This window comes from Lithobates pipiens, unplaced genomic scaffold, assembly GCF_037356315.1.
Source record: "Lithobates pipiens isolate NorthernLeopardFrog02 unplaced genomic scaffold, aLitPip1_a1.2 Scaffold_22, whole genome shotgun sequence".
Classification (NCBI taxonomy): domain Eukaryota; kingdom Metazoa; phylum Chordata; class Amphibia; order Anura; family Ranidae; genus Lithobates; species Lithobates pipiens.
In genome coordinates, this window is record NW_027507784.1 from 257204650 (window position 1) to 257228878 (window position 24229).

General features: G+C 44.2%; 1 protein-coding gene across 3 annotated transcripts in view; it reads left to right on the forward strand.

Moving 5' to 3' along the window:
• The window catches only part of TXNDC11 (thioredoxin domain containing 11), a 148408-nt gene that overhangs the window by 52757 nt on the left and 71422 nt on the right, over positions 1 to 24229 (forward strand). For all 3 annotated transcript variants that reach the window (XM_077448976.1, XM_077448977.1, XM_077448978.1), the window contains one exon: positions 1631 to 1724. In XM_077448976.1, the coding sequence (XP_077305102.1) occupies positions 1631 to 1724 (94 nt within the window). Of the gene's footprint in view, positions 1 to 1630; positions 1725 to 24229 lie in introns of those variants that run through there.

The window sequence follows — 24229 nt, forward strand, 5'->3', positions numbered from 1 at the left end:
TTGACTTAACCTTTGAAGGACTGTCTTGTCCGTAACATGTAACGTCAATGCTTGTATGCATCACCACTAGCCTGCTTGTTCTTAGGGCAGTGAGTGTACATACCATTGCAACTTTGGGTACTTTGTATCGTTGTTTTTAATGAAGTCACCAATGTTCTTGCCTACTTTTGTTTATATGTATTTGTAAATAAATTTAGGCGGTTCCCGACTGGCACACGCAGATGTACGTCAGCAGAATAGCACGGACAGGCAAATGGGCGTACAGGTACGTTCCTTTAAATTTGCTGCCGTGCCAACGTGTGCATGCCACTGGCCAGCCGGGACCTCCGTGACTCAGCTTGCGGGTCCCGCGGACTCGATCGCCTGCGATCATCTCACGGGGAGGAAGAACAGGGAGATGCTAATGTAAACAAGCATCTCCCCGTTCTGCCTAGTGACAGTGTCACTGATCTCTGCTACCTGTGATTGGGAGCAGAGATCAGTGACGTGTCACATGTAGCCACGCCCCTGGACACACTTAACCCTTACCCTGCCCCCTAGTGGTTAACCCCTTCACTGCCAGTGTCATTTACACAGGAATCAGTGCATTTGTATAGCACTGATTTCTGTATAAATGACAATGGTCCCAAAAATGTCTGATGTTTCCGCCATAATGTCGAAAGTCATGATTAAAAATCATGGATCGTCGCCATTACTAGTATAAAAATGGCATAAAAATATCCCCTATTTTGTAAACGCTATAACTTTTGCGCAAACCAATCAATAAACGTTTACTGTGATTTTTATTTTATTTTTTTTTAACCAAAAATATGTAGAATACGTATCGGCCTAAACTGAGGAAAAAAAAGTTTATATATATATATATATATATATATATATATATATATATATATATATATATATATATATATATATATTATATTATATTATATTTTTTTTTGGGGGGGATATTTATTATAGCAAAAGGTAAAAAATGCGTGTTTTTTTTTTTCAAAATGTATGCTTTTTTTTTTTTTTTTTTTTTTTGTTTATAGCACAAAAAATAAAAACCGCAGGGGTGATCAAATACCACCAAAAGAAAGCTCTATTTGTGGGAAAAAAAGGACATCGGTTTTGTTTGGGAGCCACATCGCACAACCGCGCAATTGTCAGTTAAAATGATGCAGTGCCAAATCGCAAAAAGTGCTGTGGTCAGGAAGGGTGTAAAATCTGGGGCTGAAGTGGTTAATATTTTTTATAACAATACTTGGTCTGTCGATAATAGATCCAATAGGGGTTCTCTCCAGTGCTATAACACTGGTTATTCCAATTGTTCCACTTTGTGATTAGTTCGTAGAAGTTTTGAGAGAAAAAAAGTTGGCATGTGACGCGCTGTTTTCTGTGTATTGGCACAGTGGTCTGTTTTGTAGTGCAGCTGCTGGTGTAAATTGTTGGGCAACTATTTTTTATAGTTTTAATTCATATATTTTAGATTGTAAGATCTTCTGAGCAGGGACCTCTTAATCCTCTTGTATTTTATTGTATCATAACTGTATTGTCTCCCTTTTATATTGTAAAGTGCTGCGTAAACTGTTGGCGCTATATAAATCCTGTATAATAATAATAATTTGTGGTTTCTTTCTTCCTGCAGCCTGGGATATTGGGCTACTTTGAATTCAATGCGTCTCCTCAACCTCCAGGCTATTTAACTTTTTTCCGGTCTGCATTGCACTCGTTACAAAAAGGTAGGTATAATCTCTGCACTCTAACATGGTTGTGTTGCTAGCTCTTAATTTTAAACTGAAAGCACACTTGTGAAAATGCTTGCAAGATGGGTTTATAATGTGTCTGAAATCTGTCTGTCATGCATTTGCAATATATATATTATGCAGTGGGTTTTCCTTGTTTGGTTTTTATCAATTTGTATGTGTACTCTTGGTACTTAACCACCAGAAGGTTTTCCCCTCTTCATGACCGGACCATTTTTTGCTATTCAGCACTGTGCTACTTTAACTGGTAATTGTGGGGTCATACAACACTGCTATGCAGATAAAATTTATGTAATTTTTTCCCCCACACAAATAGAACTTCTTTATCGTACATCACAGGACACAGAGCATCCATAGTAATTACTATGTGGGTTATATGCCACCTATTAGTGAATGGACACTGACACACCCAAAGACAGGAAGTCCCCCTCTATATAACCGCTCCCATACAGGAAGTACCTAAGCGCTGTATAGGTGTGGATGCAGGCATTTAAAGGCACGTCTATGGGCCATTAGGCTGAGCAGTGATGGCGGCATTTTTTTTGCTGGACTACAGCTTAGCAGTGGATGCATATTGTGAGTACCTCTGCATTTTGTGCTTAGGACTATGTCTTCCCAAAAGAAAGATGGGAATACAGCAGGGAGGAGCGCAAGAGCACCACTGTTCTGAGGATCCTAGTCATGCTTCCACAGTACTTTCCTCCACTGAAAGGCCAGGTGCAACTGGCCAGTGTGAGCCATTGAGGCTATCGGGCATAGTGGCTACATCCAACATTTCAGCCTCTGCATCCGTCACCAAAGACTATTTGTCTTCAGCATTAGCTGGGTTGGAGGGGGAAAAAAAACATGATCGCGTCTGTCTCCCAGTCTGGGAAGAAACGCGAAAGGTCCCCTTCTCCCCCTCCTGACCTTCCAATTTTGGAACAAGAATGGGCAGATGACATTGAGGTGCCATTGGGTGACCCCTGTTTTTCTTTGGGGCCTTCACAGGGCCCACATGCTTTCTCTTTACACCCACTGCTGGAGCAACTAATATAGACAGACTGGGATCACCCATTTTCTCCCTCCTGTGAGATTTTCTCTTCTTTATCCAATGGAGGAAAAATTCACTAAAAAGTGGCTTTTGGCAGCAGTGGATGCTGCTATTTCCTCTGTAAATAGGAGCCTTACTTATCCAGCAGACAAAGTCCAGGTTTTCAAAGATCTTGCCGACAAGAAGCTGGAATCTTTAGTTAAAGCCTCTTTTTCTATAGCTGGGTCAGCAGTACAGTCTGCAGTAGCAGCGATAGGGGTTTGTCAATCCTTAAAAGACCAGCTCAAGCATGTCATTAAAAGTGTAAGGGGTTAGCGGAGCTGCCAAGGGCCTTATGTTTTGCAGTGGATGCCCTAAAAGTTTCTATTCAACTAGGGTCACGCTTTGCACTCTTATCTGTGCATAATTCTTTGGTTGAAGCATTGGTCAGCTGTGTTGCCGTGCAAAAAACTATTGGCAAGTTTTCCTTTTCATGGGGAATGGTTTTTCAGAGAAGACTTGGATAAGTATATCCAAAAAATTCAGGTGGTAAGAGTGCCCTTTTACCAGTTAATAGGAGTAAGTGTCCTTCATTTAAACGTTCTTCCCCAGCCAGGTGCAGCAGTCTCCAGGCAGTTTTGACGGCCTCCGCCACCGGGTTCAAGAGGTAAGCCTCAAGGTCAGGCACAAGGCCAGAAGAAGCCCTGGGGGCAAAAGCGTACACAGCAGAGTCCTAAGGCCTCCTCCTGAAAGTCCGCCCCCACTCACTCCAGGCTTCCACAGTTTTCAGGAGCTTGGCGGAAGGAGATCCAGGACAGATGGGTCATCTCCACAGTATCTCTAGGCTACAAGCGAGAGTTTCGGGAGTTCCCACCATTTCTAAGATTAAATGTTCCCAGAGGCCCATTAACAAGAAGGCCTTTGTTTCGGGCACTGGACCAGTTGACATCACAAGGTGTAATTACAGAAGTTCCAACAGAGGAGCAGGGTATGTGGTTTTTATTATATCTTCACGGTGCCAAAACCAAATGGAGATGTCAGACCCATTCTAGATATCAAAGATCTAAATCCATTCCTAACCATCCGCTCTTTTCACATGGAATCAATCCGGTCAGTCGTGTCCTCTCTGAGAGGAGGAGAATTTCTAGCATCGGTAGACATCAAAGATGCATATCTGCATGTGCCAATCTACCCCTCTCACCAGAAATTTCTGCAATTCGAGGTAGAACAGCGTAATTTTCAGTTTGTGGCCTTGCCATTCGTGTTAGCCACTGCCCCCCTGGTATTCACAAAGATTTTGGCCCTAGTATTAGCAAGATTAAGGGTCCAGGGTATATCAGTAATGGCATATCTAGACGACCTGCTACTTATAGATCAGTCGGTTTCATGGCTAGACTGCAGTGTGTCCAGCACGGTCTGATATTTGGAGCACCTGGGTTGGATTCTCAACCTAGAGAAGTCAGCCTTACGGCCAGTAGGGAGGCTAGAATACTTGGGTCTGGTCATAGACACAGTCCAAGAAAAGGTCTTTTTGCCTCAGACGAAGGTCAGGGCTATAAGATCTTATCTGTGTGGTCAAGGAAAAAAAGGGACCCTCCTTTCGCCTTTGCATGAGGTTGCTAGGGGAAATGGTGGTTTCGTTCAAAGCTATTCCCTATGCCCAATTTAATTGGAAACTGTTGCAAAACAATATTCTATGTGCTTGGAACAAAAGGGTCCAAGCCCTGGACTACCCAATGTATCTGTCCCCAAAAGTGCGCCAGAGTCTCAATTGGTGGTTGATAACCAGAAATTTGCAGAAGGGGAAATTCTTCATGCCTGTAACCTGGAAGATGGTAACAACGGATGCCAGCATCTTGGGCTGGAGAGCGGTTCTGGAAGAGGCTACTGTCCGGGGGAAGTGGTCAGAGACCAAAAAAGCCTTGCCCATCAACATTCTAGAGATTCGGGCAGCGCTTCTGGCTCTAATGTCATGGACTTTTAGGTTGCAGGGTTGTCCTGTCAGGATACAATCCGACCATGCCACAGCTGTGGCTTGCATCAACCACGAAGGGGATACCAGGAGTCTGGCGGCCTAAAGGGAGGTGGACCTTTTCTGACATGGGTAGAGAAGCATGTGCCTTTCCTGTCAGCAGTCTTAATTCAGGGGGTGGAGAATTGGCAGGTGAACTTCTTGAGCCGCCAGCAGTGGTCCCTGCATTCTGTGGTAGCCCCAGCATGGCCCAGAAGAGCCTGGTATGCGGAGATTATAAGGTTGGCAGTAGGGAAACCCTGGACTCTTCCATTCCGTCCAGACTCGCTTTCGCAAAGTACCGGTGTTCTATCATGCCTTACAGTCATTAAATTTAATGGTTTGGCTATTGAAACCCGGAATTTAAAGGATTGGGGGCTCTCAGGCTCAGTGGTGACTACCCTGATTAATGCAAAGAAGCCGGCCTCTAGGGCCATTTATTATAGGATCTGGAGGTCCTATGTTTCCTGGTGTGAGGCCAAGAGATGGCATCCTTGGAAATATGTTATCAGGAGAATTCTTGCCTTCCTACAATTGGGAGTAGAAATTAAGCTAGCCTTGAGTACCATCAAGTGTCAGATCTCGGCCTTGGCAGTATTCTTTCAAAGACCGCTTGCTACATTCTCTGATTCGGGCCTTTATAGAAGGGGTAACTCGTATAACTCCACCAGTTAGGCGGCCATTGTGCGGATGGGCTTTGTATTTAGTTTTATCGGTCTTGCTAAGACAACCCTTTGAGCCTTTGCGCCATATTTCCTTGATCCTTTTGACAAGGAAGTTGGTTTTTTTGGTTGCACTAACTTCGGCAAGGAGAGTGTCACAATTGGCAGCTTTTTCCTGTACAGAGCCATACTTAAAGTGGTTGTAAACCGTTTACAACCACTTTTTGCTACCGGTAAGCCTATAATAAGGCTTACCGGTAGCTACACTGGATATCTCCTAAATCTGCAGGGTTTAGGAGATATCCCCTGTATTTGCATGTGCCAAAGTCATCGACACAGGCGCACTGAAACGACATGTACCGTTGCTTCCGTTAGACACTGCCGTTACCATCGGCTCCCCGTGCGCATGAGCGGGAGTAACGTCATGACGGCTCCAACCAATCACAGTGCCAGAGCGATGTAAGAGGACTGCTGTGGGGGCTTCGATCTCGGGTAAGTCATAATGAGCTAGTATGCTATGCATACTACCTCGTTATGCCTTTGTCTTACAGGTTTTTTTGTTTTGTTTTTTGTGTGTTTTTAGGGTTTACATCCACTTTAATTATTCATAAGGACAAGGTGGTGCTGCGTCCTCACCAAACCTTTTTGCCTAAAAGTAGTGTCCAGTTTTCGCTTGAACCAAGAGGTCTCCCTTCCTTCGTTTTTTTTTCCCAGAACCTCGCTCTACGGAAGAAAATTTGTTGCACTCTCCCAACGTGGGGAGAGCTGTCAAGATCTGAATGTGACAGCTCAGATGAGAAAAACTAATGCTTTGTTTGTGCTGCCAGATGGGCCCAAAAAAGGGCAGGCAGCGTCAAAATCGACCATTTCCCAGTAGATTAGTCAGATTATACATCAGGCTTATGGATTGAAAAGAAGGGTTCCACCTTTTCAAATTAGAGTGCACTCTACCAGGGGAGTAAGTGCTTCATGAGCAGTGTGTCACCAGGCCTCTATGGGTCAGGTTTGCAAGGCTGCGACTTGGTCATCAGTACACACATTTCACTAAATTTTACTAGATGGATGTAAGGTGGCAGGAGGATGCAGCTTTTGTATGCAGTGTACTGCAGGCAGCGGTATAGGTCCTTATGTCTGATGGCAGCCTGCTGTGATATGTGTCTGCCTCCGATCAAGGGCATTGCTTTGGGACATCCCACATAGTAATTACTATGGCTGCTTTGTGTCCTGTGATGTACGATCAAGAAAATAGGATTTTTAATACAGCTTACCTGTAAAGTCCTTTTCTTGGAGAACATCACGGGACACAGAGTTTCCTCTCCTCTTGCTAGTATATACATTGCTTTGCTACAAAACTGAGGCACTTCCTGTATAGGAGAGGGGGACTTATTGTCTTTGGGTGTGCCAGTGTCCATTCACCTATAGGTGGCGTATAACCCACATAGTAATTACTATGGCTGCACTGTGTCCCGTGATGTACTCCAAGAAAAGGATTTTACAGGTAAGCTGAAGAAAAAATCCTATTTCTTCTGGTAGTATTTGATTTTTTTTTTTATTGTATAAACTAAAAAGACAGAAAATTTTGAAAAACAAAATATTTTCTACTTTCTGTTCTAAAACAAATCTAAAAATCTAATTTCTTCATAAATTTGGGCCAAAATGTATTCCGCTACACGTCTTTGGTTAAAAAAAAAAGTCCCCAAAAGTGTATATTGGTTTGTATGAAAGTTAGTGTCTACAAACTATATTATATACAGTGGGGAAAATAATTATTTGATCCCCTGCAGATTTCATAAGTTTGCCCACTTACAAAGAAATGAAGGGCCTATAATTTTTTACCATACATGTATTTTTAAATGATAGAGACAGAATATCAACCAAAAATCTAGGAAAAAACACAATACAAATGTTATAAATTTACTTGCAGTTCAGTGAGTAAAATAGGTATTTATTCCCAAGCAAAATGACTTGATGGAGAAACCCTTGTTGGTAAGTACAGAGATAAGACATTTCTTGTAGTTGATTACCAGGTTTGCACGCATCTCAGGAGGGATTTCGGTCCACTCTTCTTTACAGATCTTCTCTAAGTCCTTTAAAGAGGAAGTAAACTTTTTTTTTTTCCTTCCCTGCAAAGTAAAGGCATAATGTGCTAGTATGCATAACATACTAGCACATTATGCGATACCTAAACCTGCAAACGAAGCCCGCGTCTCTGCTGGAAGCCGCATTCAACTTCACCCTTCTTCCTTCTGGGGCCACAGACTCCGGCTCTGTGACTGTCCGGAGCCACGTGACCTCACTCCCATGCATGCCAGTCACGGCACTCGCTTCTGAAGAAACGGCACGGGCAACCATTCCTTCACAGCGCATGCGTTGATTACCTCTTTGGTGCAGTATATAGTAAATATCTCCTAACCGGCACACATTTAGAAGATAGTTACAGCACCTATAGGTAAGCCTTATTCTAGGCTTACCTATAGGTACAAAGTATAAACAACCTCTTTGTTTTCTTGGCTGTTGCTTGGTAACTCAAATTTTCAGCTCCCTCCATACATTTTCTATAGGATTAGGATTTGGAGACTGGCTAGGCCACTCCATGACCTTAATGTGCTTCTCGAGTAACTCCTTTGTTGCCTTGGTGGTATGTTTTGGGTCATTGTCATGCTGAAAGACCCACCCATGGCTCATCTTCAGTGTTCTGACTGAGGGAAGAAGGTTGAGCATAATGTTTCCACCTCCGTGCTTGACTATGGGGATGGTGTTCTTGAGGTCATAGTCAGCTTTCTTTCTTCCTCCAAACACGGCGAGTCAAATTAATGACAAAGAGCTAAATTTTCAACACAAAGAGGAGAAAGAGAACGGTTTGGGACTTTATATGAGGCAATAACCTGGTAGGGCCACCTGCCTCCATGCCTATCTATATGGATAAAAAGAAAAGGGGGTACTTTGTATGAAGCATGCAAGTGAATAAAAAGTCCAGTTTATTAAATGAGCATGCACGTGACTTGTATCTATAATAGAGTAAGGGAATAGCTATATGGTCTGACCATATTGGAAAAAAATGGGGCAAAAAGTAATAAAAATGTTAACTGATGGAGTCCCACTCTCTAGGATACTTACAAACAAGGCTGTTGAATGTGGCACTAGGAACTGGAAGCAACCAAAAGAGCATCTCTACCATGTGCTGAGTAGGGGTGCAACGGATCGCGGTCTTGGCCTTAGGAAAGGCTGCGGCTTCAGCCTAGTTCCGAAGCCGCGGCCATCTTGGTGCACCCGTCGGTGTTTACAATGTGATCGCTCCGTCAAATGACGGAGCAATCACTTGTAAACAAACCGGCGTCATGATGTAGAGCCCACAGCGCTGCTCTGTGACAAGTGCAGTCACAGCCATCCCTCCATACTCTGTCATACCCTGCCAGTACTCTGAAATACTCTGCCATGCCCTGCCAATACTCTGCCATGCCCTGCCACTACTCGGCGATACCCTGCCGAGTTGCTCAGCCAATATTACAGTGGGGGAGATGTATATAACAGTGGGGACTATATGGTGGTGGAATTTCCACAGGTTTTTGCAAATTCAATTATTTGCTGATCTGAAAAATGATCCGATCCGAGGAACGATCCGATCCGTGAGTTTTTTTGATCCGTTGCACCCATAGAGCTGAGGTAGAGAATCAACAGGGCCCACATCCAGGGAGGGTAGTGTCAAAAAATGGCTATTCATGACCATAAGTATTAAACCCATCATGGGAAGACTTCTATAAAAAATAGTATGTGTTAATACACAGTGTGCAAGGTGTCCTGTATGCAGTTAAAGCAGGACAAATATATGATAGAAAGTGTCAATTGAAGCCCAGATGAGTGAAAGTAAGAGATTATAAAGTTTAATGAAAATTGTAGCGCTAAACCACCAAGGAGGAGAATAAAGAAGTGTGCTAGGTATGAAAAATAATGGATGCTACTGACCAAATTACTCAGACTGGAGCATTGAAACTGAGGTCCAGCATGATGTCAATAATAAACTAAGCAAAGGCAAGGACAAATCACAAAGATGAATGAGCCACCTGGAAATTTGACCTGTATGGACACAACCATCACACATCCACCAACGTCACGTCAGTGTGCAAAGTGGGAAGGAGGCGTCGCTGATTGAGCAGTGAAGCTGCCAACCATTGGTGCCAAAAAGCAATCCTCTCAAACAGCCTCTGGATGTAAATGACACTGGAGAGATGGCGCCACATGGTGTGATGCCACATCATCTGGCGCAAGAGGTGTGATGTCGATGCAAGGCCATCCACCTGCCCCATGGGATAGGGAGAGGCCCGCTGTAGGCATCGCAGCTCCAGGAAGAAATGGGAGCCAGAAGGCTCCTTGAACCAGACCATATGACGCACAACACAGCAAAGGGAAAACAAAGCATCAAGATGAGGGATGGGATTGCTAATCGCATCCCTATTGTATATCTGAGGCCCTGTGGGCCGATCACGCCACCTCAGTTACCAGTAGAGATGCCCTTTGGGGTTTTTCTGGTTCCTAGTGCCACGCTCAACAAACAGCCTTGTTTTTTTAATTATCCTAGAGAGTGGGATCCCATCAGGTTTTTTTTTATTTTCATTGTTTTACCCCATTTTTCCAATATGGCCAGGCGACATAGCTATTCCCTTAATTTATTAACCACTTCCCACACGGCCAATGTACATATACGGCCGGGTGGGAGCGCTCTACTTCTGAGAGGACTTCAGGAACGTCCTTCAGAAGGATGGGGATTGCGCGCGTGCCCACGCAGCGGCGCGATCCCGATGTGCTCGTGTCACCCGGACACGGCGCATCTCGGATCGGCAGGAGGGCTCTGTGATTGGCCCTCCTGATCACATTACGGCCGTGTCCAATAACGGCCGTCATGTGATGTAAACAAACAGCCGGTTGCTAGGCAATCGGCTCTCCTCTCCTCAGCGACGACTTCCGTGTGAGGAGAGGAGAGCAGATTGCTGCAGCCGGCTTGTGATCAGTGAGTATGAGCTGTTTTTAAAGCTTTTTACTAACTGATCACCAGTCTAGTATAAACCTACAGTGTAAACACACATCACCACACATGTCCCCAAATAAAAAAAACACATGTCCCCCACATATGTCCCACTAAAATCACATGTTCCAATGATTATCTGCACATATATATGTATGTGATCACCTGCACACATCTGTACATGATCATTTGCGTACATATGTCCGTGATCACACAAACCAATTATTATACACTTAACGGAATTTTTTTTTACCAAAAACATGTAGCAGAATACATTTTGGCTTAAATTTATGCCAAAATTTGATTTTATTGGATTTCTTTTAAAATAGAAAAAAGAAAATATTGTTTTTTTTCCAAATTTACACTTTTTTTGCGCTTGTATCGCTAAAAAGAAAAAACTGAGTCGTGAATAAATACCACCAAAATAAAGCTTTGTGCGAACAAAATGATAAAAATTTAATTTGGGTACGGTGTAGCACGACCGCACAATTGTCATTGAAAGTGCGAGAGCGATGAAAGCTGAAAATTGGGCTGGGAAGGAAGGTGTTTAAGTGCCCGGTATTGTAGTGGTTAAAGATGCAAGTCATGTGCATGCTCCTGAAGAGTGGATATAACTTCCACGAAATGCATAGAGCTGTGATATGTCGTGGTAAATATAAACCACCTACTATCTGGTTACGGAGCAAAATCTCTAATCCACTGAGAATAACAGACAGAAGGGATATACTGTATATATTATAAGCGGTTGAATCTGGTAAATATCAGACTCTGATCAAATTTTTTTTATTTAGAGGAAAAAAAAAAAATGAAAGACTGTTTTGCCGATTTTCAGAGAGAACCCCGGCCATACAAAAACGTCATTTTTAGAATGTTCGTTTGATTTTCTAATTTTTAGTGGGGTCAAATCGACATTCTTTTCGAACACACTGATCGAAAAATTCAAAGGAGCATAATAGAAAACTTCTTGGTCAAAGGAATTTTCAGACAGTGTATGTGGTTCTCATTCAGAAATTACATTAATTTTAAAACCTGAATGTTAAAGCAAGTGAAATTTTCAACAAATCGATGTGTATGGCCAGCATAAGGCTCTGTTCACATCTATGCAGTTTTGCTTTTGATCAGTTTCTACAGTGCTTTTTGCTGTGCATTTGCATTTTTGCACACGCGATTTTGCTGCGACTTACATTGTGTATTTTTTTATGCTTTTTTTTTGTTGCCCAATTTATTGTTGGGCAGATTAAAAACGTAAATTGCAGCAAAAACAGGCTTTTCTGCAACTGCTCCATTGAAGTCTATTGAACCAAAAAAAGCACAATTTTGCATTGAAAAAAGTATATCCAGTTCAACATGAGTGGGTGTGTGTCTACAATTGTCCCTGTACATTGTCTCGTTAAGATGCTTTATTATTATTATTATTATTATTATTTAAGGTACCCATAATGCGTCGCCAATTTTACGCAGTGCTCCATACATACATCGCACACTCACATTGGTCCCTACCCTCAAGGAGCCCACAATCCAAGGTCCCCAACTCACATTCAGGGCAATGAGTGTGGGAGGAAACCAGAGTACCCTGAGGAAACCCAGGGTGTGCCAGAGAACATGCAAACTCCGATTGGTAGTTGTGGTTGGGATTCAAACCAGCGATACTTTTTACTGCTAGGCGAGAGTGCTACCTACTACACCACTGTGCTGCCCATAGGATACCATGTTAAAAAAGAGCAGATAATCGCTACTATGAGGGGTTAATTTATACTGTGAAACAGTGAAAGTAATAATATATATTGCATATATATGATATAAGTAATATATACTGTTGTGCTCATAAGTTTACTTACACTGGCAAAATGTATGATTTCTTGGCCATTTTTCAGAATGAATGAAAGATAACGCAGAAGCTTTTCTTTCACTCATGGTTAGTGTTTGGCTGAAGCCATTTATCATCAATCAACTGTGTTTAGTCTTTTTAAATCATATTCACAACTGAAACTACCCAAATGACCCTGATCAAACGTTTATATACCCCAGTTCTTAATACCGTGTATTGCCCCTTTAACATCAATGACAGCTTGAAGTCTTTTGTGGTATTTGTGTATGAGGTTCTTTATCTTCTCAGATGGTAAAGCTGCCCATTCCTCTTGGTAAAAAGCCTCCAGTTCCTGTAAATTTGAGATCTCCCCAGAGTGGCTCAATGATATTGAGGTCAGGAGACTGAGATGGCCACTCCAGAACAGTCACTTTTATTCTGCTGTAGCCAATGACCGGTCGACTTGACCTTGTGTTTTGGATCATTGTCATGTTGGAATGTCCAAGTACATCCCATGCGCAATTTCCTGGCTGATGAATGCAAAATGTTCCTCCCACTAATTTTTGATAACACGCATAACACTGCATTCATCTTGCCATCAATTTTGACCAAAGTTCCTGTGCCTTTGTAGCTCACGCATCCCCCAAAACATCAGCGATCCACCTCCAGGTTTCACAGTAGGAATGGTGTACCTTTCATCATAGGCCTTGTTCACTCCTCTCCAAATGAAGCGTTTATGGTTGTGGCCAAAAAGCTAAATTTTGGTCTCATTACTCCAAATTACTTTGTGCCAGAAGGTTTGAAGCTTGTCTCTGTGCTATTTGACGTATTGTATTGGGATTAGGGCCGCAACTAACGATTATTTTCATAATCGTTATTATTTATTATTATATTATTTATTATAATTATTTATTATTAGTTATTAATTATTTTCATAATAGTCGGCTGATTGTTTCGTTTAATCGGTTAATAACCTTAAAAAAAAAAAAAAAGTGTGGTGTATAATTTAGTTACTATGTCAAGTTTTAAAAAAAGGCAATTTATTCTTAAATGTCTCTATGCAGTGGTAAATATAAATAACCTACTATATGGTTACGGAGCAAAATATCTAATCCACTCTGAGAATAACAGACAGAAGAGATCTACTATTAGAGGAGATAAACTGTATATATTAGAGGGTGAATCTGGTGAATATCAGACTCAGATCATTTTTTTAAATTAAAAACAAAGTCTTCCTTCAAAAAAAAAAAAAAAATGCCATTTTAAGAACATGCGTTCTATTTTCTAATCGTTAGTGGGGTCAAATCGACGTTCATTTTCAACCACAGTGACGGGAAAAATTTGGAAATGGAAAACTGCTTGGTCAAAGAAATTTTCAGACAGTGTATGTGGTTTTCATTCAGAAATTACATTCATTTTAAAAACAGAATGTTAAAAACAATAATTATACATCATTATTAACAATAATGATAATTTCAAGCATTCTTTCATTCAGTGACTGTACAAAGATTTTTTGTCTGCATAGTCTCGTCTGAAAATTGATCCGTGTGGCCAGCATAAGGCTCGGTACACACCTATGCAGTTTGCGTTTGATCTGTTTCTGCAGTTTTTTGCTGTGATTTTGATTTTTGCACACGTGATTTTGCTGTGATTTGCGTTTTTGCATTTTTTTTGGCCAATGTGTTGTTGGGCAGAATAAAAAACACAAATTGCTGGGGGGGCGTGGCCGAGCGGAGACCCGAGTGGACGTGCCTGGGGTGAGCTCCGCTACTAGAGCGCACACCCAGAGCCTTCCCGTCCACCGGAGCGGAACGGACCCCACCGGAGGCCCTGGGCATACCAGGAGGAGCTGGGGCATACCTCTAGCGCGGGTGCGCCGTTCGCGGAGCTCCGGCCGCCCGGCAGGACAGTCCGAGGCTTCGGCCTGCAACGTGGAGCGGCCATCTTGCTCCACCCGGAGGCCGAGCTCCGGCGGACTACAAAGCCGGGCGGCAGTTTTTACCACCTGCGGGTTGCCGGGGACATCCAGCCTGCCATCTAGAGCTCGAAGTCCTCCCTGAGTGGCCCTGGGATCATCCAAAACGGTCCTGGTAAGTGACGGCGGCCATCTTGGTACACCGGGAGGCCTCTCTGTTTTCTCTGGGCTCAATCCGTCCCCATCCACCCTCAGGAACACTCTAGCCGGACCACCAGAGACCCCTAGAGGGGTTATTAAGGGGGCATGTACTTTTATCTGGCTGCATTTGCTGTCGAGGCCCTGGCTTCAGAGAATTAGAGGGGCGGCCATCTTGCTACACCTCCGTGTCTTCTGGGCCCCATTCTAGACTCACTGACCCCCTGGAAATCCTGGCCGGGCGCTTGCAGAATTAGACGGGGATATCCTCGAGGACCAACCCCCCCCCTTATTACATGGGCTGCTGCTACGGATCCAGAAACCCAGGAAGGTGGCCATCTTGGTTCACCCAGGCTGCTGTATGCACCCACACTCCTGAGCTCCCTCATCCTTACGAACCTGGATCTCTACATACACAGCCACCAAAGCAGCCCAAAGCAGAGACACGGTACGACCATGTCCGGATAGAGAAATGTCCAGCTGAGTCCCGTGATCGCCCGTAGCGGACAGGCTATACCTCAGACATTGCACATACCTGAACAGCATGTCCAGGCACAGCTCTCGATCTACTGAGTCAGCGGATCTCCAACAGGGTACTATCCAGCGATACCTGCTCCGTACGTCTCAGTCTGATCCCCGCACCCCCAGAGACAAGATGGCACCAGCGCGTAATCCAGGGAAGAGCAAACCTCCTCCTCCTACTCAGCCGACAACGGACAGCGGCGAGGAATCAGATGACCCTCCGACCCAGCACTCGGTCCTTCCAAGTGTAGCGTCCAGATCCGGCACCACTGTTGTCCCTCTTCCAGGGGCAGGCCCAGGAGCCGTGGCCCCTCCAACATCAGGAGAATTACCTAGGTCTGAAGCCTCGACTCTTCTAGCGGCCTTCCGAGCGGAGTTTGAATCCTGGGCAGTCAAAATGGAGTCCTCACTCCACAAGGACCTTCAGGCCATCCAACAGCAGGTCTCTACCAATCAGACCGCAATCTCTACCCTAACTGATACTCAATCTGACCATGCTGCCCGCATCACGTCTCTTGAGCAGGCCTCCAAAGAACACTTGCACCGTATACGTCAACATCAACTGCGCATAGAAGATGGGGAGAATAGGAGCCGCAGGAATAATATACGACTACAAGGCATACCGGAAGCCACGGCGGGTTACGGACTTGAAACCATCTGTCACTGCCATCCTCAACCTAGTCCTGGGAAGAGAGACTATGTCCCCTATTGAGATAGACCGGGTGCACAGAGTGGGGGGGCCCAGGAGGGAACATAGTGACCGCCCACGTGACGTTCTATGCAGGGTTCACTATTTCACCCTTAAAGAAGAAATTATGCGCAAAGCGTGGTGTTTGGGTCCTGTGGACTTTGACGGTTCAACTATCCACCTATACCCAGACCTTTCTCGCAATACTCTCCACATGCGCCGAATGGTCCGCCCACTGCTAGACCTGATATGCCAAGCCGGAGCAACCTACACTTGGGGGCATCAAGGTGACAAGGGCCGAGCATAAATTTGTCCCCTCTGATCCAGATCAACTTCCAGCCTTTTTCAGCTTTTTGGAGCAAGATCCAACTGATGTACCTAACTGGCTGGACCCCCCAGATGACCGCGCTAGGGTACAAATACGTGATCCTCTCCCACAACGCCGCAGACATCCGAGGTATGCATCACACTGTTGATCCTGGACCACGTCGCCCTACCTCTCCGGAAGATTAAAGTAACTTCAAGAAACCTTTTGGACTTATTTCGATGCTCATTGTATGACTAGCGCCATCTCAGTATTATGCCTATCCCTTGTCTCCTGGACGGGCAGCATTTTTTCTTTTTTGGGGATGTTATTCTTTTTTTTTTTTTTTTTTTTTTTTTGTGGTTTCTCCCCTTCTTTCATCTTACTTGTTGGTTATGCCATGATGGGAGATGGGGTGGTAGACCGCATACTAAATACCTCAATACAGCTGGTGCACTTAATTGACGGACCTTCTCCCTGCCCTTTGCTAGTGTATTGTGACTGGCTGGGGTTCGGGAGAGGCAATGGAACAGCGGGTTGCTCATGCTTGATCTAGTTATGTAAATGTTGAGTTCCTAATCTACTTTGATGGACAGGTCTACTCTCTAGATGTTTAGCGGTAATGGCTCACCTGGATATGGGTGGAAGGGCGGCTGATGGACCGGTTGGGTCCACGGTCCCTTGCCGCTATCCACGTGGGCTTCCTTAGTTATATACTCACGGTTTCTTACACACCGGGTAGTTTCACCCTAATGCGCTCTCTGTAGTATTACACGGATGGATCTCTGGCCCCCCGTTGGGGTATGTGGAAACATATGTTGACAATGTTTGCTCCCTTCCCGTGAGGTGTCTCATGGACTGTTGTCTCCTCTGCGGAGGGGGAGACTGGACTGGTGTGGAGCTATTTGCCCATGCGGACCGTCTCCCCCTTCGTGGAGGATCTGATGTGTGTTCTGTATTAATATCTTGTTATACTAATGTGCCTCAGTGAAGTTTTACATGCCTGTCGTGCTACTGGGCTCATGGCTCAGGTTCTCCGCTTCGACCCTTCACCCTCAATAGGCCGGGCACGAATAGTGCTCGTTTACGTGAACTTTCACGTGGTGTCCCGTTCTCGTGGACCCCTTAGATTTACCAGGCTCCTTGCCTAGGAGCCCTCTTTCCCCTTTTTTTTCCCTTTTCTTTTCTTTTCCTTTTTTAGTTTTGTACTAGTACACTTTCTGCTACCTTATAAGTTCCCCCTTTTCTTCTCCTACTCCCCCCCCCCCCTCCCCCCCCCACTGTCCATAACCTGATTTTCTTATCCGCATTCCACTATGGCTCACACAGTACTATCTCGTCCTCGCTTGAAGTGTTGCTCGTACAATGTAAATGGCCTCAATATTGCATCCAAGAGAGGACAAATCCTTTACCACATGCATAAACAGCAGGTCAACGTACTACTGTTACAGGAAACACATTTCCACACAAACTCCACCCCTTCCTGCTCCAACAGGTACTTTAACAGATGGTTCCACAGTACAAACCCCTCTCAGAAAACTAAAGGCATTTCTATTGCCTTCCACAAAACTTTGCTCTGATAGACCAGCTGTCGGATCCTCAGGGAAGGTATGTGTTCGTAAAGTTCTCCCTATGGGGCACCAAATTTACTATAGCCAACCTCCTACCTACCAAACACTAACCAAATCTCGACTGCTCTGCGATACATGAAGCTCTTGTCAGAATTCGCGGAAGGTAAACTAATTATAGGCTGGGATTTAATGCCCCCCTAGACCCACTCTTAGACTCGTCCACCTCTCGCTCATCCATCTCCTTTACTAAGTTGAGGGCTTTTAAACGGGCTATATACGACCTCCGTCTAATCGACATCTGGCGGGTTCTGTTTCCAACAAATCGGAATTATACCCATTTCTCACAGGTCCATCACTCCTATAGTCGTATCAACTACTTCCTTCTTGACCATAGCTGCTTAGATTGGTCACCTGAATGTGACATAGACTCAATGGTCTGGTCTGACCACTCGCCTATATATCTGGCATTATCTATCCCTTCCACACCGGTGAGGGAATGGACATGGAGGCTGAATGATTCCCTCCTCACGAACCCTGAGTGTTCCCACAAGGTCTCGGAAACTATCTCTAATTTCTTGCTAGTTCATGCCACAGATACCACCTCGCTACCCTTCCAATGGGAGGCGCTTAAAGCTGTTCTGCGAGGACTCTTCATTCAGGTGGGAACCCGCTTGAAAAAGACTCGTTCAGCTGCAATAACCTCAGCAACACAAAAGCTTCGGGACCTTGAGACCCAGCATAAATGAGCCCCTACGCTGGTGACTTTGACAGAGGTCTCACTGGCCCGATCCCAACTCAGGGACCTATACGAGGCCTCAGCTCGTACTTATGCGGACAGACTTGCTTTACATCAGTACCGATTTCGAGATAAATGTGGTAGGCCATTGGCCCGCACCCTCCATCCAAACACCTTCCACATTTATACCTCATATTTGGGCCCCTTCTGGAGAAATGCTTAATGAGCCCTCCAAGATATCACAAACATTCAGAGATTTTTATCAAACACTGTACAACCTACCGACCGGTATCCCATCTAGCCCATCCCTCACCCCTGCGCCCGATGGACAGTCCTATATCGAGGAAACTGAGCTCCCTATATTAGATGGCGATACTGCAGAAGAGCTAGAGAAAGTAATCACAGCAGACAAGGTAGTGGGAGCGATAGCGGCCACCCCTTCCGGTAAAAGCCCAGGACCCGATGGTTTTACCCCTAAATTCTACAAAACATTTGCTCCTCTACTGACCCCCTTTATGGCTAAGGTGTTTAACTCTCTATCAGAAGGCTCAGCGTTTCCTCCACAAACGCTTGAAGCCCACATCACCATTATCCCCAAACCAGACAAAGACCCTACCTTGTGTGCAAATTATAGGCCCATATCATTAATTGGAGTGGACCTGAAAATATATGCCAAAATATTAGCTACTAGAATGCAACCGTTACTCCCCCGCCTTATACATCTGGACCAGGTGGGTTTTGTAATTGGCCGCGAGGCAAGGGATAAGACCCTGAAAACCCTGCTTCTTACCGACTATGCCCGCACCCACGAAATCCCTCTATGCCTTTTGACGGTCGACGCCTAAAAGGCATTCGACCGGGTTGACTGGCAATTCCTTCGGATGTCTCTGCAACAGATAGGCCTGGGTCCCAAAATGCTATCCCAAATTATGGCCCTTTACTCCTCACCTTCTGCTAGAATTCGGGTAAATGGTTCACTGTCACCTACATTTGCCATTAAAAATGGGACACGACAGGGCTGTCGTTTATCTCCCCTTCTATATGTCCTTGTCATGGAACACCTAGCAATAGCCTTACGCAATAACCCCAACATCTCAGGTGTATCGATGGGCCCCACTCATTCTAAGCTGGCGCTCTTCGCGGATGACTTGCTATTGTTTGTAACCCAACCCCACCTATCTTTACCACATATAATGCAGGAATTCACGAGGTTTGGCATGCTGAGCAATTTCAAAGTAAACCATACTAAATCAGAAATCCTGAACATCTCACTGTCCCAAGAGGTCCTCCGCCAGATATCCGCTAGGTACCCATTTAAAACAGGCTCTACCTCCATCCGCTACCTCGGAATCCAAATACCCACGGAAAGGTCCCATCTATTCTCTTTGAATTATGCACCCCTGCTGCTTGGAACCAAGACGGATCTCTCAAACTACGCAAAGAAATGCCTATCGTGGCTAGGCAGAGTAAATGCCCTAAAAATGGACGTAATCCCTCGGTTTCTCTATTTGTTCCAAACACTTCCCATTTCCATACCCTCCTGGTTTTTCAGGAAGCTCCGCCAACTATTCTCCTCCTTTATTTGGGGAGGGGCTCGTGCCCGGATACGCTACGAGACCTTATCACTCCCCAAGAGTCGTGGTGGAGCAGGAGCCCCGGATGCCTCCTTATATTATAGAGCAGCTGTGCTCACGCGTATACTTAACTGGTTCCATCATTCCTCCTCCAAATTGTGGGTACAAATAGAGAGCTATATTAACCCAATAGATCTCTGTGCATTGCCGTGGACACCTACTGAATTCCTGAAAGGAGAGGTACCACTGAGCGACCTCACCCGACAAACCATACAAATCTGGACCTGAATGAATTCCTCCAAGACCCTATCTCCCATGCAGGGACCCATGACTCCACTGTTTGGAACTCCGGCTTTTCCCCTGGCCCTACAGGGAGCGAGTTTTGGACCTTGGTGTAAGGAGGACCACAGGCAACTTGTCCAAGTCCTACGTTCAGACCCCTCTCTGACTCATGATGTTCCCTCTGACCCATCTTCTCAGGCCTCTATGCACTGGCTGCAGAGACAACAGGTGATTTCCTTCATTCGCACTTTCCCATCGTTGCCTAATGTACTCGCTGACTTAACGGACTTGGAGGGCATGCTGCTCCAGGCCACCCCTCCTACACATGTAGTCTCTCAATTATATTCCCTCTTACATGTGGCTTATAATCCTGACCTTCCCCCATACACACAGGCATGGGAGGAAGACCTGGGCCACTCCATCTCGCCTGTAGACTGGCAAAAGTGCTTCATACTGACCACAAAATGTCCATAGCCTCCAATTCTTAAGAAAAGGGGTTCAAGCTGTTGACCCGTTGGTACAGATGCCCTTCGACTTTGCACCGAATCAATTCGACACTTCCGGATCCTTGCTGGCGTTGCTTGTCATCTAAGGGAACCTTACTTCACATTTGGTGGGCATGCTCCCCTGTGAGGAAGTTCTGGCAAAAGATCCTTGACTTGTACTGCAAACTCATGGCGACCTCCATCGCACCCTCTCCTGAGATGGCTTTGCTATCTCTGCTCCCAGGACCCCTTAAGTCAGTCAAGAAAGACGTTCTGCGTCACTTTTTGGCGGCTGCTAGAACGGTGTTGCCCAGACATTGGAAGTTGGCGAGCATGCCTTTCCTGGGGGATTGGGCAATTGAAGTGGACCGAATTAATAGTTTGGAAAGAATGTTGTCGCAGGAAACGGGTGGGGAGGAACAATTCTCTAAGACCTGGACCTCATGGTTGATTCGATATTCCTCAGAGTTTATCTCATGGGCCACAAAGGACTCTACTGATACACCTGTGTGATCAGGGTGGAATGTATACCTTTTGATCCCTAAGCTCTTTACTGTCCTGACCCCTCTTTCTTCACTCTCTTCCCCCTTTCTTCCCTCCCCTATACAAGTTACAGTAATACCCGATTACTTAAGTTATGACCTCCAGTCTCATTAGACCAGACTGGTGGCACATACAGAGCTTCCCCCCCAGAGTGAACGTTACCAGAATGAGAACAATAGCCCTAGTCTACCTGTAATGAGTGGGCATCACTCGCTGAGAGGATAGTGGTGCGCACACACCCACTTTAACTTAGACTAATCATTGTAGGACTACAGGCTCTTCTACCGTACTACCTAAATCGAAGCTCAAGACAAACACTTTACCCTAGTGATAGTTCGACACCACTGTAGTGGAGTGGATTTCTTTGTGATTTCCTTTTTTATGTTTATGTAACAATGTAAAACGAATATGTTGGAATATTCTGTATTTTTTTTTTTTTTTTCCCCTCCTATCTTGCTTTTTTATCTCAATAAAAATAAGATTGAATTAAAAAACACAAATTGCTGCAAAAACGCATTACATGCTTCTCTATTGAAATATATTGCCCGTTTTGCGTGAACTTGTCCCATAGGAAATCATGTAAACAAACTGTAGTGCGTTTCTGCAAAAAACGCATAGATGTGAACCAGGTCTAAGCCCCTGTACACACGGTTGGAGATTCTGCCAACCAAATCCGTCGGATTTTGTCCGAAACTGTGCATACACACGGTCGGACTAAGTTGTCGAAAAATCCGATCTTTCAGAACGTGATGACGTAATTTCGTTACGATGGGACTACATTCAGGCTAGTAGCCAATAGCTTTGATGTAGGAATTTGATCTGAGCATGCGTGGCACTTGGTCCGATCAAAATTCGCTACACATGATCGGAGTATGTCCGACCGAACCAGTTGGTCGGGAAATATTTCCAACATGTTGGAAAATTGGGTCCGATGGATATTCGGACAGAATCGGTCTGATGCATACCACACACAGTCGGATTATCCGACGACACGACACATTCCGACGGATTCTCCGACAGTGTGTACAAGGGCTAAGACGTTTAGTAGCATAATGGGGTTAAAAAAAATGAAAATTAGCCCTTTTATAGTACAAAAAAAGCAGATGATCACTACTGTAAGGGGTTCATTTTTTTTTTTTTTTTGTAGAACTGTGAAAGTAATATTTACAGTAGCAATGATTTGCTCTTTCTGTACTATAAAGGTCTAATTTTTTTTTAAACCCCATTATGTTACTGGCCGATTAATCGATTATGAAAATAGTAATCGATTAATTTCATAATCGATTAGTTTTGATTAATCAATTAGTTGTTTCAGCCCTAATTGGGATACTTTGTTGCATTTGTGTAGTAATGGCTTTCTTCTGGCAACTCGACCATGCAGCCCATCTTTCTTCAAGTACCTCCTTATTGTACATCTTGAAACAACCACATGTTTTCAGAGAGTTCTGTATTTCACCTAAGGTTATTTGTGGATTTTTCTTTGCATCCCGAAACATTTTCCTGGCAGTTGTGGCTGAAATTTTAGTTGGTCTACCTGACTGTGGTTTGTTTTCAACATTTTCCATTTCTTGATTAGAGATTGAATACTGCTGATGGGCATTCTGAATTCCTTGGATATCTTTTTATATTCCTTTCCTGGTTTATACAGTTCAACTACCTTTTCCCGCAGATCCTTTTGACAATTTTGCTTTCCCCATGACTCAGAATCCAGAAACATCAGTACAGCACTGTATGCAAGGGCCTGTCAGGAGTCCAGAAACACATTGACCTTTTTATATACACACACTACTTACAAGCAAACAGGTAAGGATGGTTACCTTTTTAATAGCCATTCAAACCCCTTTGTGTCAACTTGTGTGCATGTTATGAGGCCAAAATCACCAGGCTATATAAAGTTTTGATCAGGGTCATTTGGGTAGTTCTGTTGTGATTATGATTTAAACGAGTAAACTCAGTTGATTGATAATAAATTACTTCAGCCAAACACTAACCATGAGTGAAAGGAATGTTTTTTATTCATATTCTCTGAAAAATGGCCAAATCATAAATTCTGGCAGGGTATTGCGCTATATATATATATATATATATATATATATATATATATATATATATATATATATATATATATAATATATATATATAGTGTATGTATGGGCATTTTAACTAGGAGTCAGACATTAAGCTATATGAAGCCAAATACTCAAATGCTATTGAAAAAAAAAATAAACTCAAGTGTCCATACATAAATGAATACACAAAAAATAAATATGTATATAATGTCCAGTGTGTATCTAAAAATAACTGTGGAAATAACTGGAACTTGATTATTCAATCAAATTATATTTGACCACGTGGACCTGTCGCCTCTAAACTATTAGATGGAGGCTTACCAGATCCCCAGTGACCCCCCCTGTTAGGGGAGGTCAAACTGCGCGAATTCGATCACAGATCACATAGACGTCCAGATATCCAGATCCCGGAGATTATCCCGATCTGTCGGATCTTTCGGATGTCTTGCAATCTTCGAATTTGCACGATAGCTTTCGGCACGCCTTCTTGATGTCAGGTAGCCATTGTACATTCAGTTTGTCTAAGGGTACAATGGCTACCTGACATCAAGAAGGCGTGCCAAGAGCTATCGTGCAAATCCGAAGATCCGGCAAAGCGGATCTTAAGAAGTTAAGCTATATGAAGGGGGGAGGGAGATATACATCTTTTTATATGAAAGTAGTACTAAAAGCTGAGACGCTTTTTTTTTTAATTTATTTTTCATGGATATAATAATTTTAAATACTGGTGAACTTTTACTTTTTAATATAATTGTAATGCCTCATGCCGCGCACACACGATCGGATTATCCGGCGGACTTAGTACGGTGGGCCTAGTCCGGTGGACTTTCCGAATGAGCGGACCTGCCCACACAAAAAAACCAAACCTTTCCGGCGTAAAAACCGCAGGACTATGGCGGCAGTCCGCTGGACTTTTGAAATGAACGGACTTACCCACACACGGAGGAAAGTCCGTTCATTTTGAACACAGCTCCAGGTAGACGGAACTAGCGAAGGAGGTCGATGTCGCTGCCTCCATGGGCGAGATTGACACCTCGCTGACCCCGTCACCTGGTATGGACTTATAGGGGAAGCCCTACGCT